General features: G+C 25.3%; 4 protein-coding genes across 12 annotated transcripts in view; 2 read left to right on the plus strand and 2 right to left on the minus strand.

The window, feature by feature from the left end:
• Positions 1-251: 251 nt before the first annotated feature.
• Positions 252-7537, minus strand: LOC122509291 (abscission/NoCut checkpoint regulator). Its single transcript, XM_043623234.1, has 6 exons — positions 7329-7537; positions 6826-7031; positions 5730-5961; positions 5497-5646; positions 884-1027; positions 252-750 (listed from the first exon to the last, which is right to left on the minus strand). Exons 1-6 carry the CDS (start codon positions 7374-7376, stop codon positions 562-564), a joined length of 969 nt encoding a protein of 322 aa, XP_043479169.1. The 5' UTR covers positions 7377-7537; the 3' UTR covers positions 252-561.
• Positions 7538-7735: 198 nt separating this feature from the next.
• LOC122509293 (SUN domain-containing protein 1-like) lies at positions 7736-10344 on the plus strand. Of its 2 annotated transcripts, none has more exons than XM_043623236.1 (8): positions 7736-7919; positions 8101-8235; positions 8328-8527; positions 8621-8660; positions 8735-8886; positions 9553-9720; positions 9822-9905; positions 10006-10344. In XM_043623236.1, exons 2-8 carry the CDS (start codon positions 8103-8105, stop codon positions 10132-10134), a joined length of 906 nt encoding a protein of 301 aa, XP_043479171.1. In that variant the 5' UTR covers positions 7736-7919; positions 8101-8102; the 3' UTR covers positions 10135-10344. The 2 variants fall into 2 exon arrangements, with proteins under 2 accessions (XP_043479171.1, XP_043479172.1); XM_043623237.1 differs by having other exon boundaries at positions 10011-10140.
• Positions 10345-10350: 6 nt separating this feature from the next.
• On the minus strand, positions 10351-12905 carry LOC122509292 (40S ribosomal protein SA). Its single transcript, XM_043623235.1, has 6 exons — positions 12797-12905; positions 12130-12292; positions 11705-11916; positions 11128-11415; positions 10644-10871; positions 10351-10524 (listed from the first exon to the last, which is right to left on the minus strand). Exons 2-6 carry the CDS (start codon positions 12260-12262, stop codon positions 10438-10440), a joined length of 948 nt encoding a protein of 315 aa, XP_043479170.1. The 5' UTR covers positions 12263-12292; positions 12797-12905; the 3' UTR covers positions 10351-10437.
• A 454-nt stretch (positions 12906-13359) lies between these two features.
• Positions 13360-27145, plus strand: part of LOC122509499 (integrator complex subunit 13) — a 94767-nt gene continuing 80981 nt past the window's right edge. For 4 of the 8 annotated variants that reach the window (XR_006302361.1, XR_006302364.1, XR_006302362.1 and 1 more), the window contains exons 1-9: positions 13360-13921; positions 13988-14062; positions 14143-14429; positions 14587-14677; positions 15095-15302; positions 15854-16233; positions 16808-16966; positions 18861-19207; positions 19564-19892. Coding sequence is in view for 2 of the 8 variants with exons in the window: in XM_043623621.1 (XP_043479556.1) it covers positions 13706-13921; positions 13988-14062; positions 14143-14429; positions 14587-14677; positions 15095-15302; positions 15854-16233; positions 16808-16966; positions 18861-19207; positions 19564-19840 (2040 nt within the window). In the remaining 6 variants the exon portion in view is untranslated. Of the gene's footprint in view, positions 13922-13987; positions 14063-14142; positions 14430-14586; positions 14678-15094; positions 15303-15853; positions 16234-16807; positions 16967-18860; positions 19208-19563; positions 19984-22665; positions 23139-27145 lie in introns of those variants that run through there. The other 4 variants (XR_006302366.1, XR_006302365.1, XM_043623621.1 and 1 more) reach the window with 4 other exon arrangements.

The raw sequence follows: 27145 nt of genomic DNA on the forward strand, positions 1-27145 counted from the left end.
TTGGCAGAGCTCCGTCGAATGAAAACCTAAAAATAACATCGGGAATCGGTCAGTATAATGACTAGTGGGAGTATTTTGCGTCGCGACTGCAAATGTGAAAACCCCCGAAGAAAATTCCGAAAGACAGTCCCACCGTAAAAAATCAACCAATTTTTATTAAAATCATAAAATTTTTAAGTTTGAAAAAAAAGAAGAAAGAAAAAAAAAGAAAAAAAAGAAAAGAAAAAAAAGCAAAGAAAATTTGAAACTAATTTGATGTTACAGATTTTATTCTCTCGATTTTATTTCGAAACACAAAATTGTCATCTCGCATTAATTGTGATGACTTACTTAAACAATAAAGACATTAAAAAGTGCAATTTAGTAAAAATTCGATTCTACATTTTGGTCCTTTCAACGAATACTAATTAATATCACAAATAAGTCGCAGTGTATTATAAAAGCTGTACAAATAAAGTAATGTCCTGAGATAAATATTATATAAATCTTGTTTAAAAAAATATCGTTTAAAAAGTACCAATAATAATTATAAAGAAACAAAAAAAAGTTGATTATTTACTTTTAGCTTGACTTCTTCTTCGGTCTGAATGGAACAACCGTGTGACTTCCCAGTTCGAAGTCGTCGTGATTATCCGCGAAGCAGAGTGTGCAATAAAGATCATTATGACATCCCTGACATCGTATTAAATCCGACGCTTGATCACACATCACACAAGCTTCATCTTCGTCGTCCGTGCTCATGTGTGCAGTCTACGGACAAAGAATTATTAAATTTAAGAAAAAATTAAAAAACTAAATTAAAATAAATTAAAATTAAAATAAATTAAAAAACTAAATTAATTCAATTTCGTATCAGTCAAAGGGATTGTAAAATTATTCTTACTTCCACTTCCATGTCCTCTATCTCATCTACATCGTCATATTTCTTTTCCAGTGCAGCTTCGGCTAAAGCTTTTTTGATTATCCTTTTAGTAATCGCTGCTTCGTCCTCATCACCATAATAGGCATTGTGGATACTCGACGAAGACTACAAGAAAATAAATATATTAAATCAACAAATGTTATACAATAATTAAATTCTTAGATACTAGCAATAAATAAACTACAATTACATTATACTAACAATAATTAAATTACTATTAATAATTATTCTATCAAAAATTAAATTACAATTAAATTATTCTATCAAAAATTAAAATACAATTAAATTATACTATCAATAATTAAATTACAAATAAATTATACTATCAATAATTAAAGGACAATTATATTATTAAATGACAAATAAATTATATTCGTAATAATTAAACTACAATTTAATTTTAAATTGTCTAGAATCAAAAAATTTTCCTACTAAAACATAAAAAATTATTTAAATTTTTAATTCACATTTACAGTTTATTTTTATATTAAAAATTATTTTATTATTCAAATAGAAAAGGAAAGATTTTCTTCGCAAGGTTGACACAGATTACAGGTAAAATTCAGGAAATTACATCAAAAATACTGGAAAAATATTAAATTTCTAGAGTTCATAAAAAAAATTCTGGATTTTGGTGTCCAGCAACCTTTAAAAATATTAAAGACTTATTTCTTCTTCAATTTTTTTTTTGCTTGCCTTACAAACTGAAATCGCCACGAATTTTATTACCTACAAAATTTTAAATTTTTTTATTTCGTAGAAAATTCAATTATTTTTCGAATTTTTATGTAAAAAATTTTTATTATTCGTTAAATAATTTATAATTCATAATTTTATGAATTAAATTAAATTCATAAAATTTAATTATAATTTAAAGAAAATTAAAAGTTAATTAATTTTCCCTAAGAATTAAATTATTTTTAATAAATTCAATTCCATATTTTGTAAAATTAATTTATTATCTTTATTCTTTTATCAATGAATTTTACAAAATATGAAATTGATTTTATTACAGGTAATAAATTTGAATGAATAATTTTATTTAAAAAAATAAAAAATGATTGAATTTTAGAAGAAATGAATTTAAAATTTTTATAAATAATTGAATTTCAAAATATTTCAAATTGAAATTTTACAAAATTTCAATTCAAAATACTCAAAGAGTTAGGATTCTCAAAAATTGTTATTTAAATTTTTTTTAAATTAATTAAATTATAACTGAAAAATTTTCGATCAATCGAATTTTCGTAAAATTAAAATTGAAAACAATTAAATTTTGAAAGTAAACTTGAATTATCTTTTTTTCATTTTGAAAAATTGATTTCTAAAAGAAGTTACCTATATAAAATTATTAAGAATAATTGATGTAGAAAGTAATTTTAATTAAAAATTGAAAAAATAATTGAATGTTAGAAGAATTACAATAAAAATTTCTGGAAAAAATTTTAAAAAATGGTTTGATATTAAAATTTTAAAAAGTTTTTATTAAAAATTTAGAAGATTTAATTTTATTTTTAAAAATTGTATTTCTAATTCTTTTGAATTTAGTTGAATTTTTAAATATAAATATTTAATTGAAAAAACTTCGAATAATTGAAAATTTCTAAAATTGAATTGTTAACAAGTGGATTTTAGAAATATTTTAGGTAAACTTCTTTTTCATTAAATAAATAATTGAATTTTTTAAAGAATTTTCTCAAAAATTATCAAAAATTGAATAAATAATTGGATTCTTAAAGGATTTTCTCAAAAATTATTAAAAATAAAATAAATAATTGGATTCTTAAAGAATTTTCTCAAAAAATATTAAAAATTGAATTCTTAAAGAATTTTGGCAAAAATTATTATAAATTAAATTAAAAATTGAATTCTTAAAGAATTTTCTCAAAAATGATTAAAAATTAAATAAATAATTGAATTCTTAAAGAATTTTCTCAAAAATTATTAAAAATAATTGATTAAGAAAAGAATGTTAGTTCAAAATTGAAGAGAATAATTAAATGTTAGAAAAGTTATAGTAGAAATTTCTAGAAATTAATTAAAAAAGGTTTGAAATTGAAATTTTTAAAAATTCGAATATTAAAAGTTTTAATTAAAAATTCTAAAGAATTTATTTTTTTAGAAAAATTTTATATCTAACTCTTTTGAAATTAGTTGAAGTTTTAAATATAAATATTTAATTGAAAAAATGTCGAATATTTAAAATTTTTTAAAATTGAATTGTTAACAAGTGGATGTTAGAAACATTTTAGGTGAAATTCTTAATTTCTTTTGATAGTTGAATTCGCGGCGCGATTTCTTATCCCATATAGATGATTTACTAGAATATTTGCGAGATATTATTTTATTTCTCAAAACATCACTTTAGTATAATTTTAGCTCTAAAAAATAATTGTAAGACAGAATGCTTATAGGTAAATAATGTCTTATTAAGTAATGAATCATTAATCAAATTTTAAGTAAAAATACTTTTTAAACAACATAAGTCTTAATTGAAAGAATTTTTTAGAATAAGAATAATAATTAAACAAAAATATCTTTAAAACTAAAATAGATTTGAACGATATTTTATAGAAAAAGATTACAATTTGTAAAAAAATTTGTTAAGCAAATATTTAAAGTCTCAAATTCTTTGTTTAATAGAATATTTATGTGCCAATCTTTCAATTTTCAAAAAATCTTATTTATTGGAATATATGTTTAAATAAACTATTATTAATACAATGTATTATTTAGAAAAAATGATATATGAAAAAATGTATAATTTAATTAACTCTTGTATGACAAAAATTTTTCTTAGGCAAATGGTAATTTTATAGAATGTTAATTAAAAAGAATATTAATTTACAAGAAATGAAAGTGAAACGAATTCTAATTTAATAGAATACTTAAATGTCTGAATTATAATTTGGCAGAATGTCAATTCGATCGATTTTATATTTGTAAGAAATTCAATTTGACATAATATCAATTTATAAGAAACACTTTTTCGTAGAATTTTAATTTATCAGAATTGTAATTTTGTAGAATATTAATATTGACAAATCTAATTTTAGTAGAAATCTGCTTTATCAGAATGATCAAATGTTCGAATCTTCAAAATTTCTAATTTCATTTTTACCTACAATCAATGTGACATAAATATTTGGCGCAAATTTAAAAATTCACCAATCAGAAATTAAATTTTTAAAATTTGCGCCAAATATTTATGTCACATTGATTTTGGGTAGAAATGAAATTAGAAATTTTGGGGATTCGAACATTTGATCATTCTGATAAAGCAGATTTCTACTAAAATTAGATTTGGCAATATTAATATTCTACAAAATTACAATTCTGATAAATTAAAATTCTACGAAAAAGTGTTTCTTATAAATTGATATTATGTCAAATTGAATTTCTTACAAATATAAAATCGATCGAATTGACATGCTGCCAAATTATAATTCAGACATTTAAGTATTCTATTAAATTAGAATTCGTTTCACTTTCATTTCTTGTAAATTAATATTCTTTTTAATTAACATTCTATAAAATTACCATTTGCCTAAGAAAAATTTTTGTCATACAAGAGTTAATTAAATTATACATTTTTTCATATATCATTTTTTCTAAATAATACATTGTATTAATAAAAGTTTATTTAAACATATATTCCAATAAATAAGATTTTTTGAAAATTGAAAGATTGGCACATAAATATTCTATTAAACAAAGAATTTGAGACTTTAAATATTTGCTTAACAAATTTTTTTACAAATTGTAATCTTTTTCTATAAAATATCGTTCAAATCTATTTTAGTTTTAAAGATATTTTTGTTTAATTATTATTCTTATTCTAAAAAATTCTTTCAATTAAGACTCATGTTGTTTAAAAAGTATTTTTACTTAAAATTTGATTAATGATTCATTACTTAATAAGACATTATTTACCTATAAGCATTCTGTCTTACAATTATTTTTTAGAGCTAAAATTATACTAAAGTGATGTTTTGAGAAATAAAATAATATCTCGCAAATATTCTAGTAAATCATCTATATGGGATAAGAAGTCGCGCCGAATTCGCGAAGAATTTTCTCAAAAATTATTAAAAATACTTGATTTAGGCGAGAAGTTTAATTTAAAAAATCTAGAAAATAATTGAATTGAAATCACGAAAATAATTGTTAAGAGCGTACAGTAGTAATTTTGAAAAATAAATGAATTTTTAAACTTTCTACAATTTTTTCTTTCTGTAATTGAAGAATTTTCTCAAAAATTATCATAAATAATATGATTTCGAGAAAATGTTTAGTTAAAAATTCTAGAAAATAATTTAATTGAAATCATGAATATAATTTTGAAAAAGTAGCAATTTTACAAAATTAATTGAATTTCAAATGGTTTGAAATTTGAAATTTTCGAAAATCTACATTCATATGGAAAAATAATAATAATCTATTTATTTTTAGAGTCAATTATAAAACTCTCTTTAAGGTTAATGAAAACATCAAAATTCTGCCTGGAAATCAGGAAAAAACAAAATAAAATTTTCCTGGCAACCCTGTTTTCATTTTATTTTTAAGATACTCACTGTGGACGGCTGAGGATCGTGTAAATAATTAAGTCGAGACTGAATTTCAGCTATAGGATCATTACGTGCCGCTAGTTCCAATCTGGTCAAATATTCCTTTATCAAATCATCTGTCTTCTCTTGGTCGCTTCTATTATCAACATAGTGTATCTACAATCAATTTCAAGGTTTAATAAATATTTTCAAACTCAATACATACACTACAATTGAATTATGAGTTGAATTTCATTTACATTTATCGGTTTATCAGAAACATCGGGATTTTGATCTTTCAACAAAGCTAATCTTCGTTTAATATCTTCAACACTCGGGGGTGAAGTTTTTGTATCTTCATCTTTCAATTTTCTCAAACGATCAACAATTTCTTGATCTGCTGGCTCTAATCCAGTCTTTAATTTGTCCCAATGTTTTCCGTGAGCGTACATTACGATCGGAGGTTTTGCTGGATTTTCCAACGAATCCAATCTGGAAACCAAAAATGTAATGAAATAAATAAATACTAAATAAAAAAAAAGAGAAAAAGAGAAAAAAAGTAAATTAAAGTGAATGAATAATAAAATTTATAAATATAATGTAAATAAACTCAGTAGATGAAAGTCATAAGAATAAATGTTATTGTTCCACTCGTAAATATTAGAAATTAATAAATTATTTAAAAGTAATGTAATATTTCGAATATTCCAAATTTTTTTTCAGATTTATTCACAAAAGGATTATTAAAAATTTTAATTTACTTTGTTCGAAGGTAATTGAATCTTAAAAAATTATGTTAAACAAATTCTAAGAATTAGTTTCTTATAAATATTGAAAAGTAATTTTCGAAAATAATTGAAGAATTTTTATATAATTAAGAAAAAACTAATTTTTTGAAGAATTTTAATTAAAAATTTTGAATATGATTATTTTCTCCAAAATGTTAAAAATAATTGAATTTTAAAAAATTAGAACGAAATAATTCAGAGAATCACTTTTTTTAGAAACTATTTTAACATTATTTTTAGAACCTAATTTTCATTAATAATTTTCATTTTTATTGAATTTACACTTGAAGATTATTCATTAAAATTTTTGAGAATTCAATTATTTCCAAAATTTTCAATTAAAATTCTTTAAAAGTTAATTTTCAAAAATTGTTATAAAATACTTGAACAAATGATTTATTTTCAATTAAATATTATAAAAATTCGCAGAAAATAAATCGTAAAATATTTAATACTAAATTAGAAAGTCTTAAAATCGTAATGAGAGAAAAAATCAATTTTAGTAGAAGTGAGACTGACAATTTAAATTTAAATTCAAATTTTAAGAATTATTTAAGAGAAATATTACTTGTTTGTGATATCCACAGGTGCTAATGATTCACTATTTTGATTTAGAATTGTTTGTTGATCCATTGAATTATTATCTTCAGTTTTCGTATCCATTTTTTTACTGAAACATCGACCACAGACTTTCTTCAATCCGACTTTAGGAACATCACATTTATACTTGAGGCACTTATTACAATATGAAAAGCCACAGTTCGGACAAGCATGCTGAAAAAAAAATATTTTGAATCAATTGTCTTCGAGTATCAAAACAAAGTCTAAATAATAAACAGGGCTCTCTTTACAATACAACTGAAATCCCAGCAAATGAAAATAGAAACTTAGGCTTGAAAATTACATTAGATTAACTACGATATAAATTATCATGAAATTAATTTCGATAAAAATATGAAAATTCAAATTTATAAATTATAATAAAATTAGAAAAAAAATTTCCGAGAAAAATAAGAAAAACATGAATGTGACCTCTAACCTATTAGTAAATGTCAGAAAAAAAATTCTTACCTCTCGTAGAAATAATGAAAATTTTGATTGACATGTGTTACATGACATTATCTATTTTTAATGATAGTGTCTATGAATAATCTGAAATTTAAAAACTTACACAATTATTAATTTTAAGTAAATATAAATAGCTCTTAAAAAAGACGAAAATGACGTATTTAGTTTACAGCTGATCAGCTTCTGTACTATCGACACTTGAAATCAAATTTAATATTTAGAATTTTGCTATTTTTAATACTTTAATTATTTATTTATTTATTAATTAGTTAATTATTAGAATTAGAAGTAAATTAGAAACAATAGTTTCTATTTCCAAAATAGGCACTGTTTTATCGACTGAAGATTGTAAATAAAACTGCATTATCGATCAGGAATTGAAGAGGGCGTTAACAACAAATTTTCAAACAATCAAAACAATTCTGCAATCCTGCAAATTTGACAGCTTTTTGGTTAATTGTATTTATCCAAGTAAATTTAGAAAAACATTGGATTTTATTTTTTATAGAATTATAAATAAAGACGACTGATTGGAATAGTAATGAGGAGATTCATTAATAACTGTCAAATTTAGAATTATAAACAGCACCTCAGGTAATGTTTTTGTTTTAAAGATTCCTCTATTTACTTTTTTTAACGCAACTTATTATTCAATTTATTAATAAAAATATATTAGGAACTTTAAGAAATTAATAGGCAATAATTATCACTTAATTCAGAAAAATAAAAATCTATTTTCACTTCAACAAAAACAATGTAATTTGAATAATTTCAGTTATGTGCAGGATAAGACAAGGAATTCTAATATTAGAATTATGGCTATTACTTAAAATGAGAAAGTTACTTTACTTCTTTTTGAAATGGTTAAATCCTATTTTAAAAATATCGTCTTTAATGGCACTTGGCGCAGGTAAAATTTATTATTGTTTCTGAAACAAATTTATTTAGTTACTTATTTGTGATTAAAAAAATATTTTAATTATTTTCTATTCAATTTACTAGGTTTACTTTTTATATACGCATTTTTTAATGTAAAGGACGAGATTCTACCGTTTTCAGAGAAATTCGATTGTAGAAAAAACGATAATTGCAAATATTCCGAAGTCCCAGATATATCGAAATTATGTTCATCTCCTATGGAAAAAGAACTTCTTCGTTTGAAAACAAAGACTTTTAGTCTAGAAAAAATGCTACAAAAATTGGTAAAATTCAAATTAATTAATTAATTTAGTTTAATTTAATTTAATCTAATAATTAACATCTAAATTATTATATTACATTCCTTTTTCTTCCAGAGACTCCATTTAGGCAGATTTTATCCTTGTGAACATAAAGGTTTTATTTATCATTAATTTTTTGCATTATAATTTTTTTTGCAAAAAAAAATATAAATTTTTTTCTAATTTTAGAATTCAATGAAATGGCAGACTTTGCGGCAGAAGCAGTCGGAGGTTGTGTGATTGATACACCGGATACGGAGACATATTATCCGGTTACACTCACTTTTTATGGAATTCCGCTTTGGAAGCCAATTTATCACACTCCTCGAAAAATAATACAGGTAAATTATCATAAATAGAAATTTGTTGAATTTCCTAGAAGTTTAATCAGGGTTGCAACAAAAACTTTAATTTTGTTTTTCCCTTTAAATTTAATTCTTCTTTAAATGAATTATTTTTAATAATTTTTGAAAATTTCTTTGAGAATTTTCAAATTTATTTGTTTAGAATTAAATTTTACGAGATTTCGATTATTCGGAAATTCTTCAATTCAATATACAATAGAAAATAAAAACTTCAAATAATTTTTTTAAAAAATTCAATTAAACTTTTTCAAATAATTTAATGAGTTTTATTATTTATGAAAATAATTTAATTCCTAAAATGAATTTTTTTATTTATATAAAAATTATTGAATCCCTGTAAAAAATTTTATTATTTATGAAAATAATTGAATTATTGCAAAAAATGTATACAAAATTTGTAAATAATTGAAATTTCTGTAAAATTATCATTATTTATCAAAATAATTAAATTCTTGCGTAGAATTTAAAAAAAATGTTATATTATTGAATTCTTTTGGAAATTTTTATTAAAATAGATATTAAAAATCATTGAATTAAGTTATTTAAAAAGAAATTATTATCAGAAATAGAAAAAAATTGAAAGTTTTGTATTCGTGATAATTTCATAGTTTATTGTTAATAAATGAATTTTCCTTTTTGTAGCCATGGACTGAGGCGGGGGAATGTTGGGCTTTCAAAGGATCCTGTGGAAAATTTATTATTGAATTAGCTCGAGCTGCAGTAATTAGTCACGTAACATTGGAAAATATTCCAGTATCTGCATCCATAACAGGATCAATTGATTCCGCACCAAAAAAGTTTAGCATTTATGTAAGTATAATCAAATTGTACTAAAATCGTATCAAATTGTACTACTAAAATTCAAAATTGTTTTTAAATTATTTTTTTAAAACATAATTTTTCTATTACAGGGAGATTTTCAAAATGAATTCGTCTACATCGATTCGTTTACTTACAACATTCATGGCTCTCCCTCTCAAACTTTTGCTGTTAAGGTATAAAGAATAATTTTCTAATGCGATTAATTAACGAAATAATTCAAATTCAATTAACTAGTTAGTTAATCTTATTTTTAAAAAATAAAATTTGTTGCAGAACAGTGAAATAAGTCAATCGCCATTCAAGCGAATACAACTAGAAATACATTCGAATTGGGGAAATCCTGAATACACATGCGTCTATAGATTTAAAGTTCATGGTCAACAATTTGATTATTACACTTGACATCGTCGCAACATTTTTTTTTTCGAAACACGCAAATATTTTACTCAATACTTTCCGAAGTTTTTTTTATCTTTTTTTATTGTTTTTTACTAGTCTAAACCTTTAGGCTAACTTGTATAGTATTTTTTTTTTATAATATAGTTTTAACCACGATGCGATTTGCGAGAAGACTGGTTTGTGATAGTATTGATAACGTAATTAATAAAGAAAAATTAATTAGGTTTTTCTGTTTTTTTTTATTAATTTTTTCTTTACAAGTTGTTGTTTGTAATAAAAATTTTAAACATTGCAAAGAATGTAAAATTACCACTTATCAGTGGAACCACCTCCCCAGCTGGATACTGGGGCTGATGCGGGTTGAGCTGGAGTCCATTCATCTTGTCCAGGAACCTGAAGAAATAATTGTTTTATTTCAAATTTTATTTATAGTCTTTTTCAAATCTTTGTTATTTCAAAGACTTCTTGATAAGAAAATTGAAATTTGAATAAAATTAGGGGAAGAATATTACCTGGGAAGCCCATTCACCGGTGGCAACGAAAGGTTGTGCTGGTGCAGGAGCGGCTGCGGCAGGAGCTGCAGCAGCTGGGGCACCATCATCAGCCCAACTTTCAGTCACGGCTGGACCAGTTTCGACATCATTGCCCCAACCATCGGCTGAAGCAATGGGTTCAGCAGCTGAGAATTCTTTTGGTGCTGGTCCAGTAACTTCCTTTGCCGCTTGCTCTTCTTTCTCAGCCTATCACAAAAATTTACAACAATTAGTTTTGTTCAAACCGAATTTAGAGAGTTAACCGAAAAAAAATTCACTTTCAGAAAAGATTAAGCCATATGTACCAACAGATTTATATTCTGGACATGGGTTTATCATCATATTAATTATATTTCTATTTTAATTATTCTATTTCTACTAATTTAGATATCTCTGTAAATTAATATTCTATCCAAATTTAGATTTATAAGGATTTGAATAGTTGGGAATAAAAATTCATTACCTCTTCTGGATCTCTGTAGAAGAACAAATCGACAACAACGTCCCATTTGGTTTCACGTGGGATGGAACCTCGAAGACGAAGAACTTCACGCGCCAAGAGCCACCACATGAGACCAATGCTGTTCGGACTTCTGTTATTGCATGGAATTGCAATGTCAACGAATCGCAATGGTGAATCGGTGTTGCAGAAAGCGATAACGGGAATGTTAACGTAACTGGATTCAGTGATGGGTTGATGATCTGTTGCTGGATCAGTGACAATCAAAAGACGTGGTTCCCTGAAAGCAGCCTTAAAAATTTCCCTCAATATTAATAAAATATCAGAAAAATAACTATCAAAATTTTAAATAAACTTTTGTAATTTATCAGAAAAGATTAAGCCATTTGTTGCCAACAGATTTGCATTCTGGACAAAGGAGTTTCTTCATGTTTGAGAGAAATTGAAATAATAAAATTTTAATTGTAACAAGTTTCATCGAAATTGAAATGTTTCATTGAAATAGAAATAAGTTTAATTAACGTTGAAATCCTAAGTTCATTAAAATTGAAGTAATAGTTAAATTAATAGTGAAATATACCTGAATCTGATTTGTAAATGCACCAGGAGTAAAACGTCCTGCAATTGGTGTTGCACCAGTGTGATTGGCGTACTTCAAGACTGCTCTTTGACCATAGAGCTTGCAACTGATGACGAAAACATCACTTGGGTGTTCAATAGCAACAATAGCTCTGGCTGCTAATAAAAGTTTCTCCCATGTTCTTCTCAAATTTATTATGTTAATACCAGCACCTGCAATCGCCAATAAATATCTAAATTTTATCAAAAAAATCAAATTTTTGCCTTGGAGTAAATCAGGGTGGTCACAAGTTTCAGTATATCAATTTTCTTGACAAAATTGAATTTTTGAATTGAAAAAAGTCTTAATTTTCTCAATTTCCCTGACTTTACTGGCTTGTGGCCACCCCGTAAATATTTTTAAGAATATTTTTTATTTATAATTACCATCGACACGGCGCTTAAAAACATACTGCTCCATTTGAAAATTTACATTTTCACTACCCAAATGGGTACCGGCAACCAACATTTTTGTAACATCATCCTCCTTAAGAGCTAATGCTTCAATATCTCCAGACATTTTAACGTTATGGTTAAATTACGAGTTAACCTGAAATAAATAAGAATTTTTAAAAAATACAAAAACAAACAATCAAAATACAAAATTTATAAATTATCTTTAAATTTAAACAACAAAAAAAACTAAACAATTTAAAATTAAATTAACGTCAGTACGGAAAAGCAAGACATTCAAGACATTAAAATAACTCGAACATAACCTAACTTTTGACATTTGTCTAATTCGTCAACATTTGTAAAATATTAACTGGAAAAATAAGTCCAAACTTCAAAATGATTTTCAGACACTTTGAAAATATGGAAAAATTCAAAACACGTCGAATATTGTTAATTAAAAGTCCTCATTCTTGTATATTTTGTGCCACGTGCTTGAGGCACAGTGTTTTGGTAAATATCACTGTTAATACAAGTCTTTTATACTAAAACAATATAGTACTTCACAAGAAAATTCTTCCTACAATTTCTAGATTATAAGCAATTTTTCCTTTACTACATATTTTAAACAATATCTTTAAAAATAACGAGAAAAACTTACGTCGTGACGCCACAAGGAGAATTCCCTAAGGAAAAGAATTGTTCATGGACAGGAAACAAAGCAGGTTGTACTTCCCCCACACTCGCGCTAGAAAGTAACATCCGCTTACGCCATTTTGGATAATTTGTCCGCGAACTTTCAAATTAATTCTTAATTTCGGGTTAACTTATTGATTATTTAAGAAAAACTTAAAGTAATAAAACATTATTTTTAAATTAAGAAATTTGGATTAAAACAAGCGTAATTCAATCAAAATTTACAAAATTTATTCAAAATATTTAAATATCTCTGATCGAATCGTATGGATCAGGCTTTAGACGCACCTTCATTAGTTGGACCATGACCGGAAGTTGATAAGAAAAGAACAACACAGATCAAAAGTACTCTTATTAAAATAATTAAAATATACAATTTTATAACTCATTTTAAATATTTAAAACTTTTACAATCGTTACAATCATTTTTTCCGTTTATTATAAAATTATCAATCATTAATTTTTTTCCATCGTTTTTATACACAAATACCGGAAAAAATAAACCCAGTGCTTTCCGACATTGACAACTACTAAAGTCAGTGCAAGTCCGAGTCAAAACATTGTCACAAAATCTTGTCGAATTTTGTTTATTTGTTTTGTTTTTAATTTATTGCAAAATGTACAGTTTATCTTAGATTATTGAAGCTTTTAAGCTTTTCTAATATCAGCAAAAGTCATAAACATATGAAATAATGAAGTGGAAGAAAAGTATTTAGGAAAAATGATATATTTTCACGACTTTCACTGTCGAACATAACCTAAAAAGAATTTATTTTCTTTGACATTTCTATTGTACAAACCAAGTACATTTTTATATTTAAAAGAAGTTTAAAATAGTTAAATAGAAAAGTTGTACATATAATGTTATAACAAAATGTATCCTGCAAATCATAAAACAGTTTTTGTGTTAGATCACACACCGTATTTCGGTATTTCTACCGAAAGTCCCTTAGATTTTGATTGTTTAAAAAGTAGAGGTCAAAATCTAATTCCCTTGGCACCAATTTGTAAATCACTATGGACAACGAGTGTAGAATCATCTATGGAATATTGCAGAATTGTGTGGGATTTATTTCCTACCGGAAAATTGGTATGTAATGATAATTATTTGAGGTACAACAAAACTTTGTTTTTGTAAAAAATATTTAAATTTCAGGTCAGATTCGTTGTCAGTGATCATGCGGCACATATTTTAAATACTTGGAGTTCTTTGCAACAGAATCTTTCACACGTAATAATCTTTTTCTTAAATAGAAAAAATGTATTTTGATTTTTTGAAATGTACAGTTGCTAATGAAGAAAAATTTTCAGATAATGAATGGCATGGCGATAATTGGAGTACCGCCTAGAACTCATCAGCCAGGAGCTGATTTTTCGGTAATTCATGGTTTAAGAGTTGCAATTGAGGCTCTAACTGAATCGTCAGACATTCAGCAGGAAAAAAGATCTGCTTTGAATGAAAATGCTAGCAAACTTTTAAATAGAGGACGAGTTATTTGCATTACAAGTGCTAGGGATAATATTAATATGAAAAGTTTGGAAAATATTTTCCTCAATGAATTGGCACAGCAAAATAAAATAGCCTTGTCTTCCGATAGGTATTAGTTACTTAATTAATTTTATCAAGTTTATTTATTTTAACAATTATCAATTTTTATTAATTTTATCAATTTTCAATTTTATTAATTAATTTACTTTTATTAGCACTTATTTAGAAAATTCAAATGCTAGAGTTTAAAATTTAATTTGTTTCAGATTAATACCGATAAACCATTGTCATTTGGTTATTCTTAATATATTTCCCAACAATGTAGAATCTCAGGTTACTAGTCAAACTCCAAGAGAGGTAAAGTATAAAATTCTTGCTATTTTGTTATAAATCTTGATAATTAAGTATCGTGATCCTAAAGTTCTGAACGTACAAATGAACAAAATTTATTTACTTCTTCAAAATTAAATATTGCAATAATTTTGCGTCTCCATCAAAAAAATTAATTGTAAAGTTTTTAAATGTAAAATTTAAGTTTTCAACATTCATATATTTTTTTAATCAGTAATTTATAAGGGTTACCACAGGTCAGGGAAAAATCATGGATTTCTATTAAAAGTTCGGGAAGATTTTATTTTATTTATTATTTTATTTTTAAGAAATATTTCGTTTTTTTGAACAAAGAACTTGTGGATCATTATAATGTCTTAATTATTGGAATTAAAACTTAATATCTTAATATTAGAATGAAACAAAAAACTGAAATTGTTTTAGGTTTCGCCTCTTCTAACGATGGAAGTTCACGCCATGAAGGCTCCAAGTTTACACTGTAAATTGTCTCATTTAATTCTAGCTCATTACGATTTGGCGAGTACAACAGTCACAGGAATTCCTATGAAGGAGGAACAAAATGCAAGTTCTTCGGCAAATTATGATGTCGAAATTTTCCACGCGTCCGCCGCACATACTGCAATTTTGAAAGGTTCTATGTACTTAAATTAACACTTTTGTTTTCTGAAAATAAACTTTTTTTTATTTGTTTACAATTCATACAATTTTATTGTATTTACTAAAATTGATACTTTTGTTTTCTAAAAATAAACCAAAAATTAAATTTATTCTATTTACTTAAATTGATACTTTTGTTTTCTAAAAATAAACCAAAAGTTAAATTTATTCTATTTACTTAAATTAATACTTTTGTTTTCTGAAAATAAACTAAAAGTTAAATTTGTTCTATTTACTTAAATTAATACTTTTGGTTTCTAAAAATACTAATACTTAAATTTAAAATTCTTCAGTTCTCAAAGTTTTGAACGTTCAAATGAAGGAAATTTATTAATTTCTTCATAATTAAATTTTAATACAATATTTTTGCGTCACGAATAAAAAAAATAATAAAGTTTCTAAATGTTTAATTTAGATTTTTAATTTTTATTTCAATGAGTAATTTATGAAAATATTTTTAACGAAAAATATTTCGTTCATATAAACGTTCAGAACTTGCAGATGATAAATATTGTTGAATTGCAGGAAATCCTCAGGATACAGCTTTGATGAAAATTTTCCGAAGATTTGAGGGAGGCTCTGAATATGAAACAATAACATTAAAATGGTGCACGCCGCGAGGTTGCAGTGCCTTGGAAATGCAAAATTGCACATCAATGCATCGAATTACGCCAGTGGATGTAAACAGTAGACCCTCATCATGTTTGATTAACTTTTTATTAAACGGTCGATCCGTAATGTTAGAAATGGTGCGAAAAAGTGGAGGCAAATCGATATCACATCTGCTGGCCGCTCACGGTGGTGAAATATTTATTCATACACTTTCAACGTCTAGAAGTGTTTTAGAAGATCCTCCCTCGATTAGTGAAGGTTGCGGTGGAAGAGTCACAGATTATAGAATAACAGTAAGTTCTCGAATTAACGTCCCCAAAAATTCTGAGCGTTCAAATTGAACGTTTATTTACATCTCCAAATTGAAATTTTATTGCAATTAATTTCTTATTCAAATTAAAATTTTATTGCAATAAATTTCTTATTCAAATTAAAATTGTATTGCAATACGTCAAGTATTAAGAGATAAATTATAAAAATTCTAAATGTTCAATTTCGTTATTGTTTATTAAGATAATCAATAATTTAAAAAAAATAATTTTGACAAAAAGTTTCGTTCATTTGAACATTCAGAATTTGTGGATTATTTGAATTAATATTTTTGAAATAACTAATAGATGCTAATAATATATTATATACATCGATTATGTATATCTAAAAAATATATATTATTATATTTAAAAATAAGTATATATTAATAAAAATAAATAATCGATTTATATAATTATTTAAAAGTAAAATCTAATTTTGTTCCGTAATATGGTTAACACTTGGTAACTTCCTTTGTCACTAAATAATGCTTTATATATATATTGATTAATCATTTTCAAGTTAATAGTTTAAAATTAAATCTAAACTCACTTTCAGGATTTCGGAACTTTAATGCGAAATAATATGCTTGTGCCTCTAAAGCGAACTTCTATTGACGTCGATGGTCCAGCGGAGAAAATGCGAGCTAGATTAGAAAGACACACAAAGTACTGGCCGATTACTATTTCCAATACTTTGATGTTTAATTTAAAACAGGTAAAGAGTTCATTTAATAAAAAAAGTTAAATAAGAATAATTTTTCAGAGATAGTTCTTAGAAATATTTTATTATTAAATAGAATTATAATTAATTAAATTATTCGAAAATTAATTAAATTGAATGGAAATTAATTAGACTAATTGAAAATTAATTAAATTAACTAGCAAATGTCAATTTTGGAGTAATTTCTGACTCAAAATTAAAAACAAATCAATTCACAAATTTACTAATTAATTATTATTATTTATTGTTTTCAAAAACTATAATAAAATTCTTTGCAGGAATTCAATACAATTTTAACAGAATTTCTCAAAAAAATTCAATTATTTTTAAAAATTTTGATTCCATTCATTATGAGAATTGAAATATTTTCAATACAATTTTAATTAAATTCCTCGAAACAATTAAATTATTTTTGAAAATTTTAATAAAATTCTCAGCAAGAATTCAATTAATTTCATAATTTATAAAATTTTTCTCAACAATTTAATTATTTTAAAGAATTAACATGAAATTATTTTATAAGTTATTGAATTATTTTTATAATCAATGAAATTCTTCGCAGAAATTCAATTATTTTGAAAAATTTTGGTAACATTCTTTATAAGAATTCACTAATTTTAAAAAGAATTTTAATAAAATTTCTACTAAGGTTTTAATTATTTTCTTAATTATTAAAATGTCTGGAACGAATGCAATTATTTTAAAAAATTCTAATACAATTTCTCGAAAAAATTTAATTTAAAGAAAAAAATGTTTATTATAACATTCTTCGCAGAAATTTTGATAGAACACTATAAGAGTTTAAACATTTTTAATATTATTATAATTAAATTTCTCGTAGGAATTAAGTTATTTTTAAAGATTTTAATTACATTTTTCGTAAGAAATTTAAGTATTTTAAAAAATTTTCATGAAATTATTTATGAGAATTGAATTATTTTCATAATATTAATGAAATATTCTTCGCATAAATTTAATTATTTTGAAAAATTTTGATTTTATTGTTTATGAGAATTGAAATATTTTCAATACAATTTTAATTAAATTCCTCGAAAGGATTAAAGTATTAAAAAAAGTGTTAATAAAATTTTCAGCAAAAATTCAATTAATTTCATAATTTATAAAATTTTTTTCAAAAGTTTAATTATTTTGAAGAATTTTCATGAAAGTATTTATGAGGATTAAATTATTTTCATAATTAATGAAATTATTCGCAGAAATTCAATTATTTTGAAAAATTTTGGTAAAATTCTTATAAGAATTCACTAATTTTTAGTAGAATTTTAATAACATTTTTACTAAGATTTCAATTATTTTCTTAATTATTAACATTTCTCGAAACAATGCAATTATTTAAAAAAAAAATTCCAATACAATTTCTCGAAAAAATTCAATTTAAAGAAAAAAATGGTAATTATAATATTCTATGCAGAAATTTAATTATTTTGAAACATTTAAATGAATTTTTTTATATAAGAATTCAATTATTTCAGATTGAAAATTATAAAAGAAATATTTTTATTTGAAAACAATTTGGTTTAATTAATTTTTTGATTATTTAATCTTCGTAGCATTAAATTAGAATTTCATTAATTAAAAAATTTAAAACATTAAAATAAGAAAAATTATCAAAAAAATTAGGAAGCAAAAAGTAAACGAAAAACACTAACTTCAAACTGCGAATAGATTACCGGAATACATTGATTAATAATATAGAAGATTAGATATAAGATAAAAGATAGATAGAGAATAGATTAAAAATTAATTAAATAGATTAAAAATTAATTTAATTAATTTAAATTAGTTAAAATTAATTAAATATATTTCTAATAATCGATTTAAATGTATTTTTATTATTTGGAATGAAAAAAATTGAATTTATTCATAGGTTGTGGATCCGCTGCCAGATTTGATTGTAAAGGATGAATTAACGAAAGATGAAGTATTGCAATGTAAACAAATTATTTTTGGCTTACTTCAACTGGAAGCTAAACATGAATCATTACCATTACCGAGTATCGGCGGTGGCCGAGGGGGAAAAGGTGGAGTGCGACGTGAAGAACATTATCGTCTTTTATTCACTGAACTCGAAACATTTTTAAAGGGTCACGCAAATAATTCACCTGCTCACAACGAAGTTTTCAACTGTTTACTCGAAGTTCGAAACAAGGATGACAAAGATAAAGTGGAATTGGATCAGGCATTACGCGAATTGGATGGGCAAGTTGATACGCTGTAATATTAAAATTAGATTAATTGTTTCTTCTTTCATTTTTAAAAATTTGTCCTTTTTATTCTACATCTTTCTTGTCATAAATCTTATTTGTTTTCAATTTAAGTACTCTTACCAATCTTCAATTTAAGTCTTCTTATTGTCTTCAATTTACGTATTAAATTGTTTTCAAGTATTTTATTATTTTTATTTTTTTGGTATTTTATTTTTCATTTTTTGGTATTTTACTATTTTTATTTTTAAGTATTTTTTTATTTTTATTATAATTAAGTATTTTATTATTAAGTCATTATTTTAATTGAGTAATTAGCAATCGGCTAAGAGATCTAATTGTAAAAGACAAATTCCATTTATCTAGATTGGGGAAAGAGGAGCCAAATGTTCGATCGACAGTTATACGAGCAACGACAGATTCGCCAATGTCACCGCCACCTGTTTCATCAGCACCTGTAAAATTGCAAAAAGGACTGTACGGACAGAAGAGTCTTTTGGATATCTGGTTACAGAGAAGTGCTCCCAAAAATAAAACTCCGGAATTTTGTGGTAGATTGAGTGAGGACGGTATGAAGGCGAAATTATATCCTAATCTCAAAGAAACTGGACGTGAACCTCGAGAAACCATGATCGAGGGTTAAAATCTCATTTCGAGAACAATGGCTGCTTGACAAAGGACCAAATCGTAAACAGGTGAATATTATTTAGAATCTTGTACGAATTTGTACATATTAAAGTGAAAGCAATTTTATATAAATTAATGAATTTAATATTTTAAGGATAATGCTTTGATGTTTCTCATCAATCCTAAAATTTAATATCCTCAAATTTTTGCATTAAAGTTACACTTTAATTAAAATGTATTTACATACATTTTAATTGTAAATTAAATTTAAATTATTTAAATGAAAAAATTAAAATTGAAAATTATTTAAATTACAAATTTTAATTCATTTTAATTACAATTTTAATTTAAATATAATTAATTTTAATTTATTTTCACTTCTAATTAATCGATATTGCTGACTGACTTATAGTCGGTTTCTTCTTCTATTTCTGATTGACTTATAGTCGGATTATTATTTTATTGATGACTTATAGTCGGCTTATTATTTTATTGCTGACTTATAGTCGGTTTATTCTTCTATTTTTGATTGACTTATAGTCGGTTTATTATTTTATTGCTGACTTATATAGTCATCTTCTTTCTTTATTGCTGACTGACTTATAGTCAACTTCTTTCTTTACTGCTTTCTTATTGCAGTTTGGCGAAAATAGGTACTTTTATTTTCTTATAAAACATTGAAAATTTATAACTACAAAAAGTCGGGGAGAAAAATGGAAAAATTTGAGAAAAACTTGAGGAGTAAGGAGAATCGCCATTTAAGATTTGATTACTAGGGGACGGCAGGTGATGGGCACATAAAATTTCGCATTCGAGTTTATGTAAATGAATTTTCGATTTTTTTTGAGCAAGTGAAAGATATTTGGTATTTTTTCCATATTTGCGATAATTTTCGAAAATTTTCCGACAAGATTTTCAGACGAATTTTAAAATATTTTTCTGTTTGAATATTTTCGATTCTAAGCAAAGTCAGTTTGCTTAAAGAAAATCTTATTATTTTCCCAAAGACTTGTGCTTTTGAGAAAATGTGATTTTTTTAAAATTTTAATTTAATTGAATTTTTCTATTATAAGAAAATACTAAGATAGTATTTCAAGGTAATTAGCATTTCATAAAATATCGAATATTTTTGAACGATCACTCATGGTATTTTACACTATGTAGATCGGAATTTTTCTTTATTTTCTCTCTTTCTTCCTCTATTCTTAATTTTTCTCAAAGTGGACTAATTTAAATTAGTAAAAAGTCCATTAAGTTTTTGTTGATTTAAAGAAATCATTTGCATTTGCTTGTTTATTCGATTGTAAATTAATTTTATTCTGATTCAAAAAAAAATTTGATTAAAAAAAATTTATTTTATTCAAAAACAATTTATTTGTATCAAAGAAATTTTTTTTTTTTTCTTAAATTAAATTATAATTAAAATTACAAATAACAATGACAATTATAATACAAATTACAATACAAATTAAAAACTACAATTACAATTATAGTATAAATTACAAACTACAATTATGATAAATTACAATCAAAGAATTATTTCTTTGCATTTTTTTACAACAAATTGACAATTTTTTAAAAATTGATTAAAATATATTTGATTATACATCAATGATAAAATTTCTTTGATTAGTTAGTCAAAAATTAATTATTTTTTACAAATTTGTTACTAAAACTTACCAATTTTCTTGAGTTTGTTACCAAAAATTGACAATTTCTTTGAATTTGATGCAATAAATTAACATTTTCTTCAAATTTGTCAGGAAAAGTTAATAATTTCTTTGAATTTTTTACAACAAATTGACAATTTTTTAAAAATTGATTACAATATCTCTGATTTTATATAAATGGTAAAATTTCGTTGATTTAAAGAATTTAAATAATTTAAAGAATTCAAACCCGAAAATTTGACAAAATCAAAGAAAAGTCTTTTAAATCAAAGAAATTTTCCTTTGAATCAAAAACTCTCTTTTTGTTTGAATGAAAAATTTATTTTGAACGAAAGAAAACGATTCTAAGAAACTGAATTCTTCAACTTAACAAAGAAAATTTGTTTTCTTTCATTGGAAAAAATTTTTGATTGAAAGAAAATTTCTTCGATTTAAACAAATTTTGAGGTTTTAATTTAAAAAAAATTGTTCTTTAAGTCAAACAAATTCTATATAAATTAGTGATTTTTTCTTTGATTCAGACAAATTTTCTGTTTGAATTCAAGAAATTTGTTCCTTAAATAAAAGAAATTAGTGATCTTTTCTTTGATTTAGACAAATTTTCTGATTGATTTCAAGAAATTTGTTTTTTAAATCAAACAAATTTCAAAGAAGTTAGTGGTGTTTTTTTTGGATTCGGACAAATTTTCTTATTGAATTCAAGAAATTTGTCCGGTGAATCAAAGAAATTTTAGAGAAATTACCGGCCTTTTTTGGTTTCAGACAAATTTTCTGTTTGAATTTAAAAAAATTTGTTTGTTAAATCAAAGAAACTTTAGAGAAATAATTATAAAATTAGTGCAGTCTGTTTGCTAGTACGAATTTAGACAGTTTTTTTTTTATCAAAAGTCCAAATACTTTTTGCTCGTCAATGATATCATTGGTTTATGGAATTTAGAATAATTAAAACTATTTCGAAATTGGGGTGCAATAAAAAATCCGAACTTGTTGATTAGAACAGTTGCGTATCTTAGTCTTAGTTAATTTTCTTCTTTCGGAAAAAAGACAATCCGTTTTCTTCTATTCTTAATATCCGTTTTCACTTTTCTTGATATCCATCTGCTAATTTAGTAAATTACTATTATTTTCCAGTAAATTTCTGTCGAAGGTGCTAAAATTTGTTATAATTGAGATTGCAGGTAAACGATCCAGAGAATTAGTGTTCAATTTTTCGTGTTTTGATGAGGAAGTTGTCAATCCGAGAAAGAAGGAATTGGTGTTCAATTTTCGGAGGTTCGATGTGGAAGTTTTCAATCCGAGAAAAAAGGAATTGGTGTTCAATTTTTGGAGGTTCGATGTGGAAGTTTCAATCCGTATTTTGGAGAAAAGAGAGAAAAGAGACCTGTTGGAGAAAAGAGAGCTATTGGAGAGAAGAGAGAGAGAATGTCGTGTGTATAAATCACCTTGGGGTTTTAGAGGAACACAACAACCCTGACATAATGACACCTGTTGACTTGAGTCTGTCACCGGAATAAACATGAGCCTATTTTTGCACCGACAAGATTGAAAATCCCCCTCACGATTTTTAAGACTAGAGAGAGGGAGATGAAAAGCCGAATGTCGGAAGAAAAGCATTGACGGAAGAATGAAAGTCAAGGAGAAAGAGAGAGAGAGAGCTATAGCTGAATATTTGGATAATCCAACGAGAAATGTGTACCAGTAGTGCACGACGAAACAATTGTCCTCCTCCCACAGTTTATCGCAGCCGTCTGCGGACTGCGAATACATTGACCCTTGTCGGAAACTATAGCGGCCGTGGAATGCCCTTGCTAATCGATGGAAGGAAGGAAGGAAGGAGGCTGGTGTATGGTGCACCACTACATAATATAATGCGAGCACGTCGAGAAAAGAGGAGAGAAGAGGGAGGAGATGTGGAGGAGGTGGAGGCGATGGGGAAAGAGGAAGATGACGAGGGGGTCGAGGGGAACTCACAGAGTACAAGTGCGTGACGTAACGGTTCATTCATCTCAGGACAGACGATATCCCGGTCAATGGTGTCTATGTATGCAAGCTGTACGTACACAATCACGCACAGGGCCACCTGTGTGTCAGTTTGTGCGTTTGTGGTGCATACACACAAATATTCGCACGCCGCTTTTACACTGATTGTGTGTGTTTTGTCTCTCTCTCTCTCTCTCTCTCTCTCTCTCTCTCTCTCCTTCTTCCTCCTCTCTGATAGGCAACCGACCAACTTGTTGTGTTCTCTTTCTTCCTCACCCCCACCTTTTGATACGGCTTCCACGTGTCGCCCGAGATAAGTAATTTACGAGCCGGCTCTCTCTCTTGCAAAACAAAAACCCATCGAACATTCCACAAACTCTGCTTGCTCTGACTCTTAGGCTATAAGCCATTCGCCAATGGTCACCATATTCCCGACTCCGAAATCAGAGTTTCTCTAAGACTGTCAAAATTGAGACAAAAAAGGTATCAAAACGTCGCGACGTTTTCATACCTTTTTTGTCTCAATTTTGATAGTCTTAGAGAAACTCCGAAAATTCATTCAGCTCCTTAAAAATCGCAAACTTTTGATCCAAGACTTAATTTTCCCAGTTCTTCGTTTCTTTCGATTTCAGAAATACCAAAATCGAATAATTCACAAGTACTTTATCCAAAAAAAGAAATTGTTAATTATCTTTTGAGGCAGTTTCTCCACTCTTTCTGAAAAGAGAATACCTTCGTTTTATTATGAAAAATAGTAATTTTTCAGAACTTGAAGAATTTCTTGAAAGCAAAAAAAAAGGAAGAAACAGATAATAAATTTCAAGTTTGTCTTTCCCTTTTTTTTCCCGGAGTGTAATCGAAGAGAGAATATGATTATAGCAGGAAAAGCGGTTATGAAGGAAAAAACGAACCCTGCTGTATAACCTGGAACGAAGTTAAATAATACGTGGAAGCGTTGAGACCCCTACTATAATCCAGTGCTGTGCACATCGCCATGGCAGGATCGATATCGCCATACATTATCAATGGGTTCACTGGAAGCGACATCGTGAACCCCCAAAGGGGAGTAAGCGAGAGAGAGAGAGAGAGTAAAACGAAGAGAGTAAAAACGAATATAGACAAATATAGAAAAATCGTTCTTCTTTTCTCTACATGAAAAAAAAGAAACATTTTCTTGCAGTGGAAAGGAAGCATAATACTCCCTCTATAGTTATCAGAGAGACACAGCTGTTATCGACCATCTCTTCCCAGTAGAGGAAGTTGCTCGAAAATAGTTTTGCCTCTGTTTGTCTGCTCTTTACTGTACGTCAATATTTGGAGAGACCCCTCTTCTGGCTTTGCTCTTGATCGAGAGCCACTGCTGTGGATATTTTGAATTTAGTCCCCTGCTGCTGCTGCTGGTGGTGCTGCTTCGTTGTGATCGATAATGTTCGTGCGTGTAGAGCTTGATGAACTGATAAGCATTATTATATTATCACGCAGAAACCATTTTGAAAATTTAAAAAAAAAACCTTTTCCCACTAATTAAAAGGTTGAATATGAATTTACCCCTCTTTGGAAAATATTCGTATGGGGGCTTTGTCTAGTTATAATAAATTGGTTATACTGTTATTATGCGAATTTAATCCTCTTCGCTGTGTACGGGGGAATATTATTTGCGAAAAAATTTCCAATTAATTTGGCAAATTATTTTTTTTTCTCTCTTTTGGAATTTTTGGATTTTTGGATTTTTTCGAAAATGATTATTGGTGTTATTATTATTATTGTCATTGTTATTTGAATTGTCAAATAAGTAAAAATATATTAAGGTGAACAATCCCTCGTAGTCGCAATTTAAATAGAAATGTGTTTATGTCCTTTTTATTTGCACAGTTGAATTTACTTAATAAAAAATTTAAATTAAGCAAAATAAAATAGAAATTAAGGAAAACTAAGTAAAAATTATGCAAAATTTAATTAAAATTAAGTAATCAATCTAATTAAAATTGAGTAAAATTAAATTAAAGTTTAGCAAAATTTAAAAAAATATTTCGAAAAATGTTATAAAAATTGAATAAAATTTATTAAATTTAAACTGAAATTCATCGAAATTTAATTAAAATTGAATAAAATTAAATTTAAATGTAATTAGAATTCAGAAGAATTAAGTAAACTTAAACAAAAATTCGGCAAGATTTAATCAAAATTTACTTAGAAAATTAAAAAATAAATAAATAAAAAGAAAAAATTAGGCGAAGTGTAATTAAAATAATTCAATTACAATTAAATTAAAATTGGGCAAAATTCAGTTGGAATTAAATAAAATTCAATTTAAATGAAATAAAACTAAGCACAATTTAATTAGAATTAGGTAAAATTTAATTAAAATTTGGCAAAATTTAATTATAATTGAGTAAAATTTTAAACTAAAATTTGTCAAAATGAATTTAAAATTATGCAAAATTAAATTGAAATAATCTATAAAATTAAGCAAAATTTCATTCAAATTGAGTAAAATTAAATTTAAATTCATCAAAAAAGTAAAAATTATGCAAAATGGAATTAAAATCAAGAAAAAAATTATAATTAAGTGAACTTAAACTAAAATTCAAAAAAAATTTAATTAAAATAAACTAAAATTAAACAAAATGTAATTAAAAAATTTAACTGAAATTCTAAGAAATTTAATAAAAATCACGCAAAATTTAACTGAAATTGAATGAAATTAAGTTAAAATTAATTGTCAGTAAATTTAAACTAAAACTCGTCAAAATGAATTTAAGATTAAGCAAAATTAAATTTAAATAAACTGAAACTAATTATAATTTAACTAGAAATAAAATATTAAAATAAATTAAATAAAAGTAAAAAATTACGCAAAAGTTAATTAAAATCAAGCAAAAATAAATTTAAATTAAGAAAAATTAAATAAAAATGAACTAAAATGAAATTCAAATGTACTAAATTTTATTAAAATTGAAGTTTCCGAATTACTTTTTGAAATGAAATTAAAAAATTACTTTTGGAAAATTTATTACCTAGGTATATTTTTTTATTTACAATCATTATTATTTTTATTCTCACTCTGAGTGATCGTTCATCTCAAAATTTTTTTACTCATTAGGACAAAGAAATGATAAAATCATTTTTGAATTCAAACTTAATAATATATTGTTGAACTTGAAAGGAAAATGATTTGAAATTCAATTTCGGCTCATGCAGAAGGGTTTTGAAAATATCAAAGCGAAGGGAAGAATCATTCACCTTGGTTTATAGAGGTTTCGACCTAATTAGGCTCCACTTTGACTATATACTCCTTCCTCCCTTTTTTTGATCTATCGTTAATGACTTTAGTAATTTTCCAATCACCAATAATTGGAAAATAATTAAAAATAAATTTCAAAAGTGCATTTGTGGAAATTTACTAAATAATATTGTAAAAATTTAAAAAAAGAAAATTTTGTACTAAGAATAATTAGATACTGCTATTTTTTATTAAATTTGTTACTAGTTAAACAAGTCTTTTTGTTTAATTTGTTAAAAGTAGAGAATTCTTTTTTTTTTATTTTGTTAGAATAAATTCAGAATTTCAACAAATCAATAAATTAACAATTTTTTTTAATTTATCGCAACAAATTGACGATTTTTTTAAATTTGTTACAATAAAATTTTTTCTTAAATTTTCTTTAAAA

The sequence above is a fragment of the Leptopilina heterotoma genome, unplaced genomic scaffold (assembly GCF_015476425.1).
Source record: "Leptopilina heterotoma isolate Lh14 unplaced genomic scaffold, ASM1547642v1 Lhet_60, whole genome shotgun sequence".
NCBI lineage: Eukaryota > Metazoa > Arthropoda > Insecta > Hymenoptera > Figitidae > Leptopilina > Leptopilina heterotoma.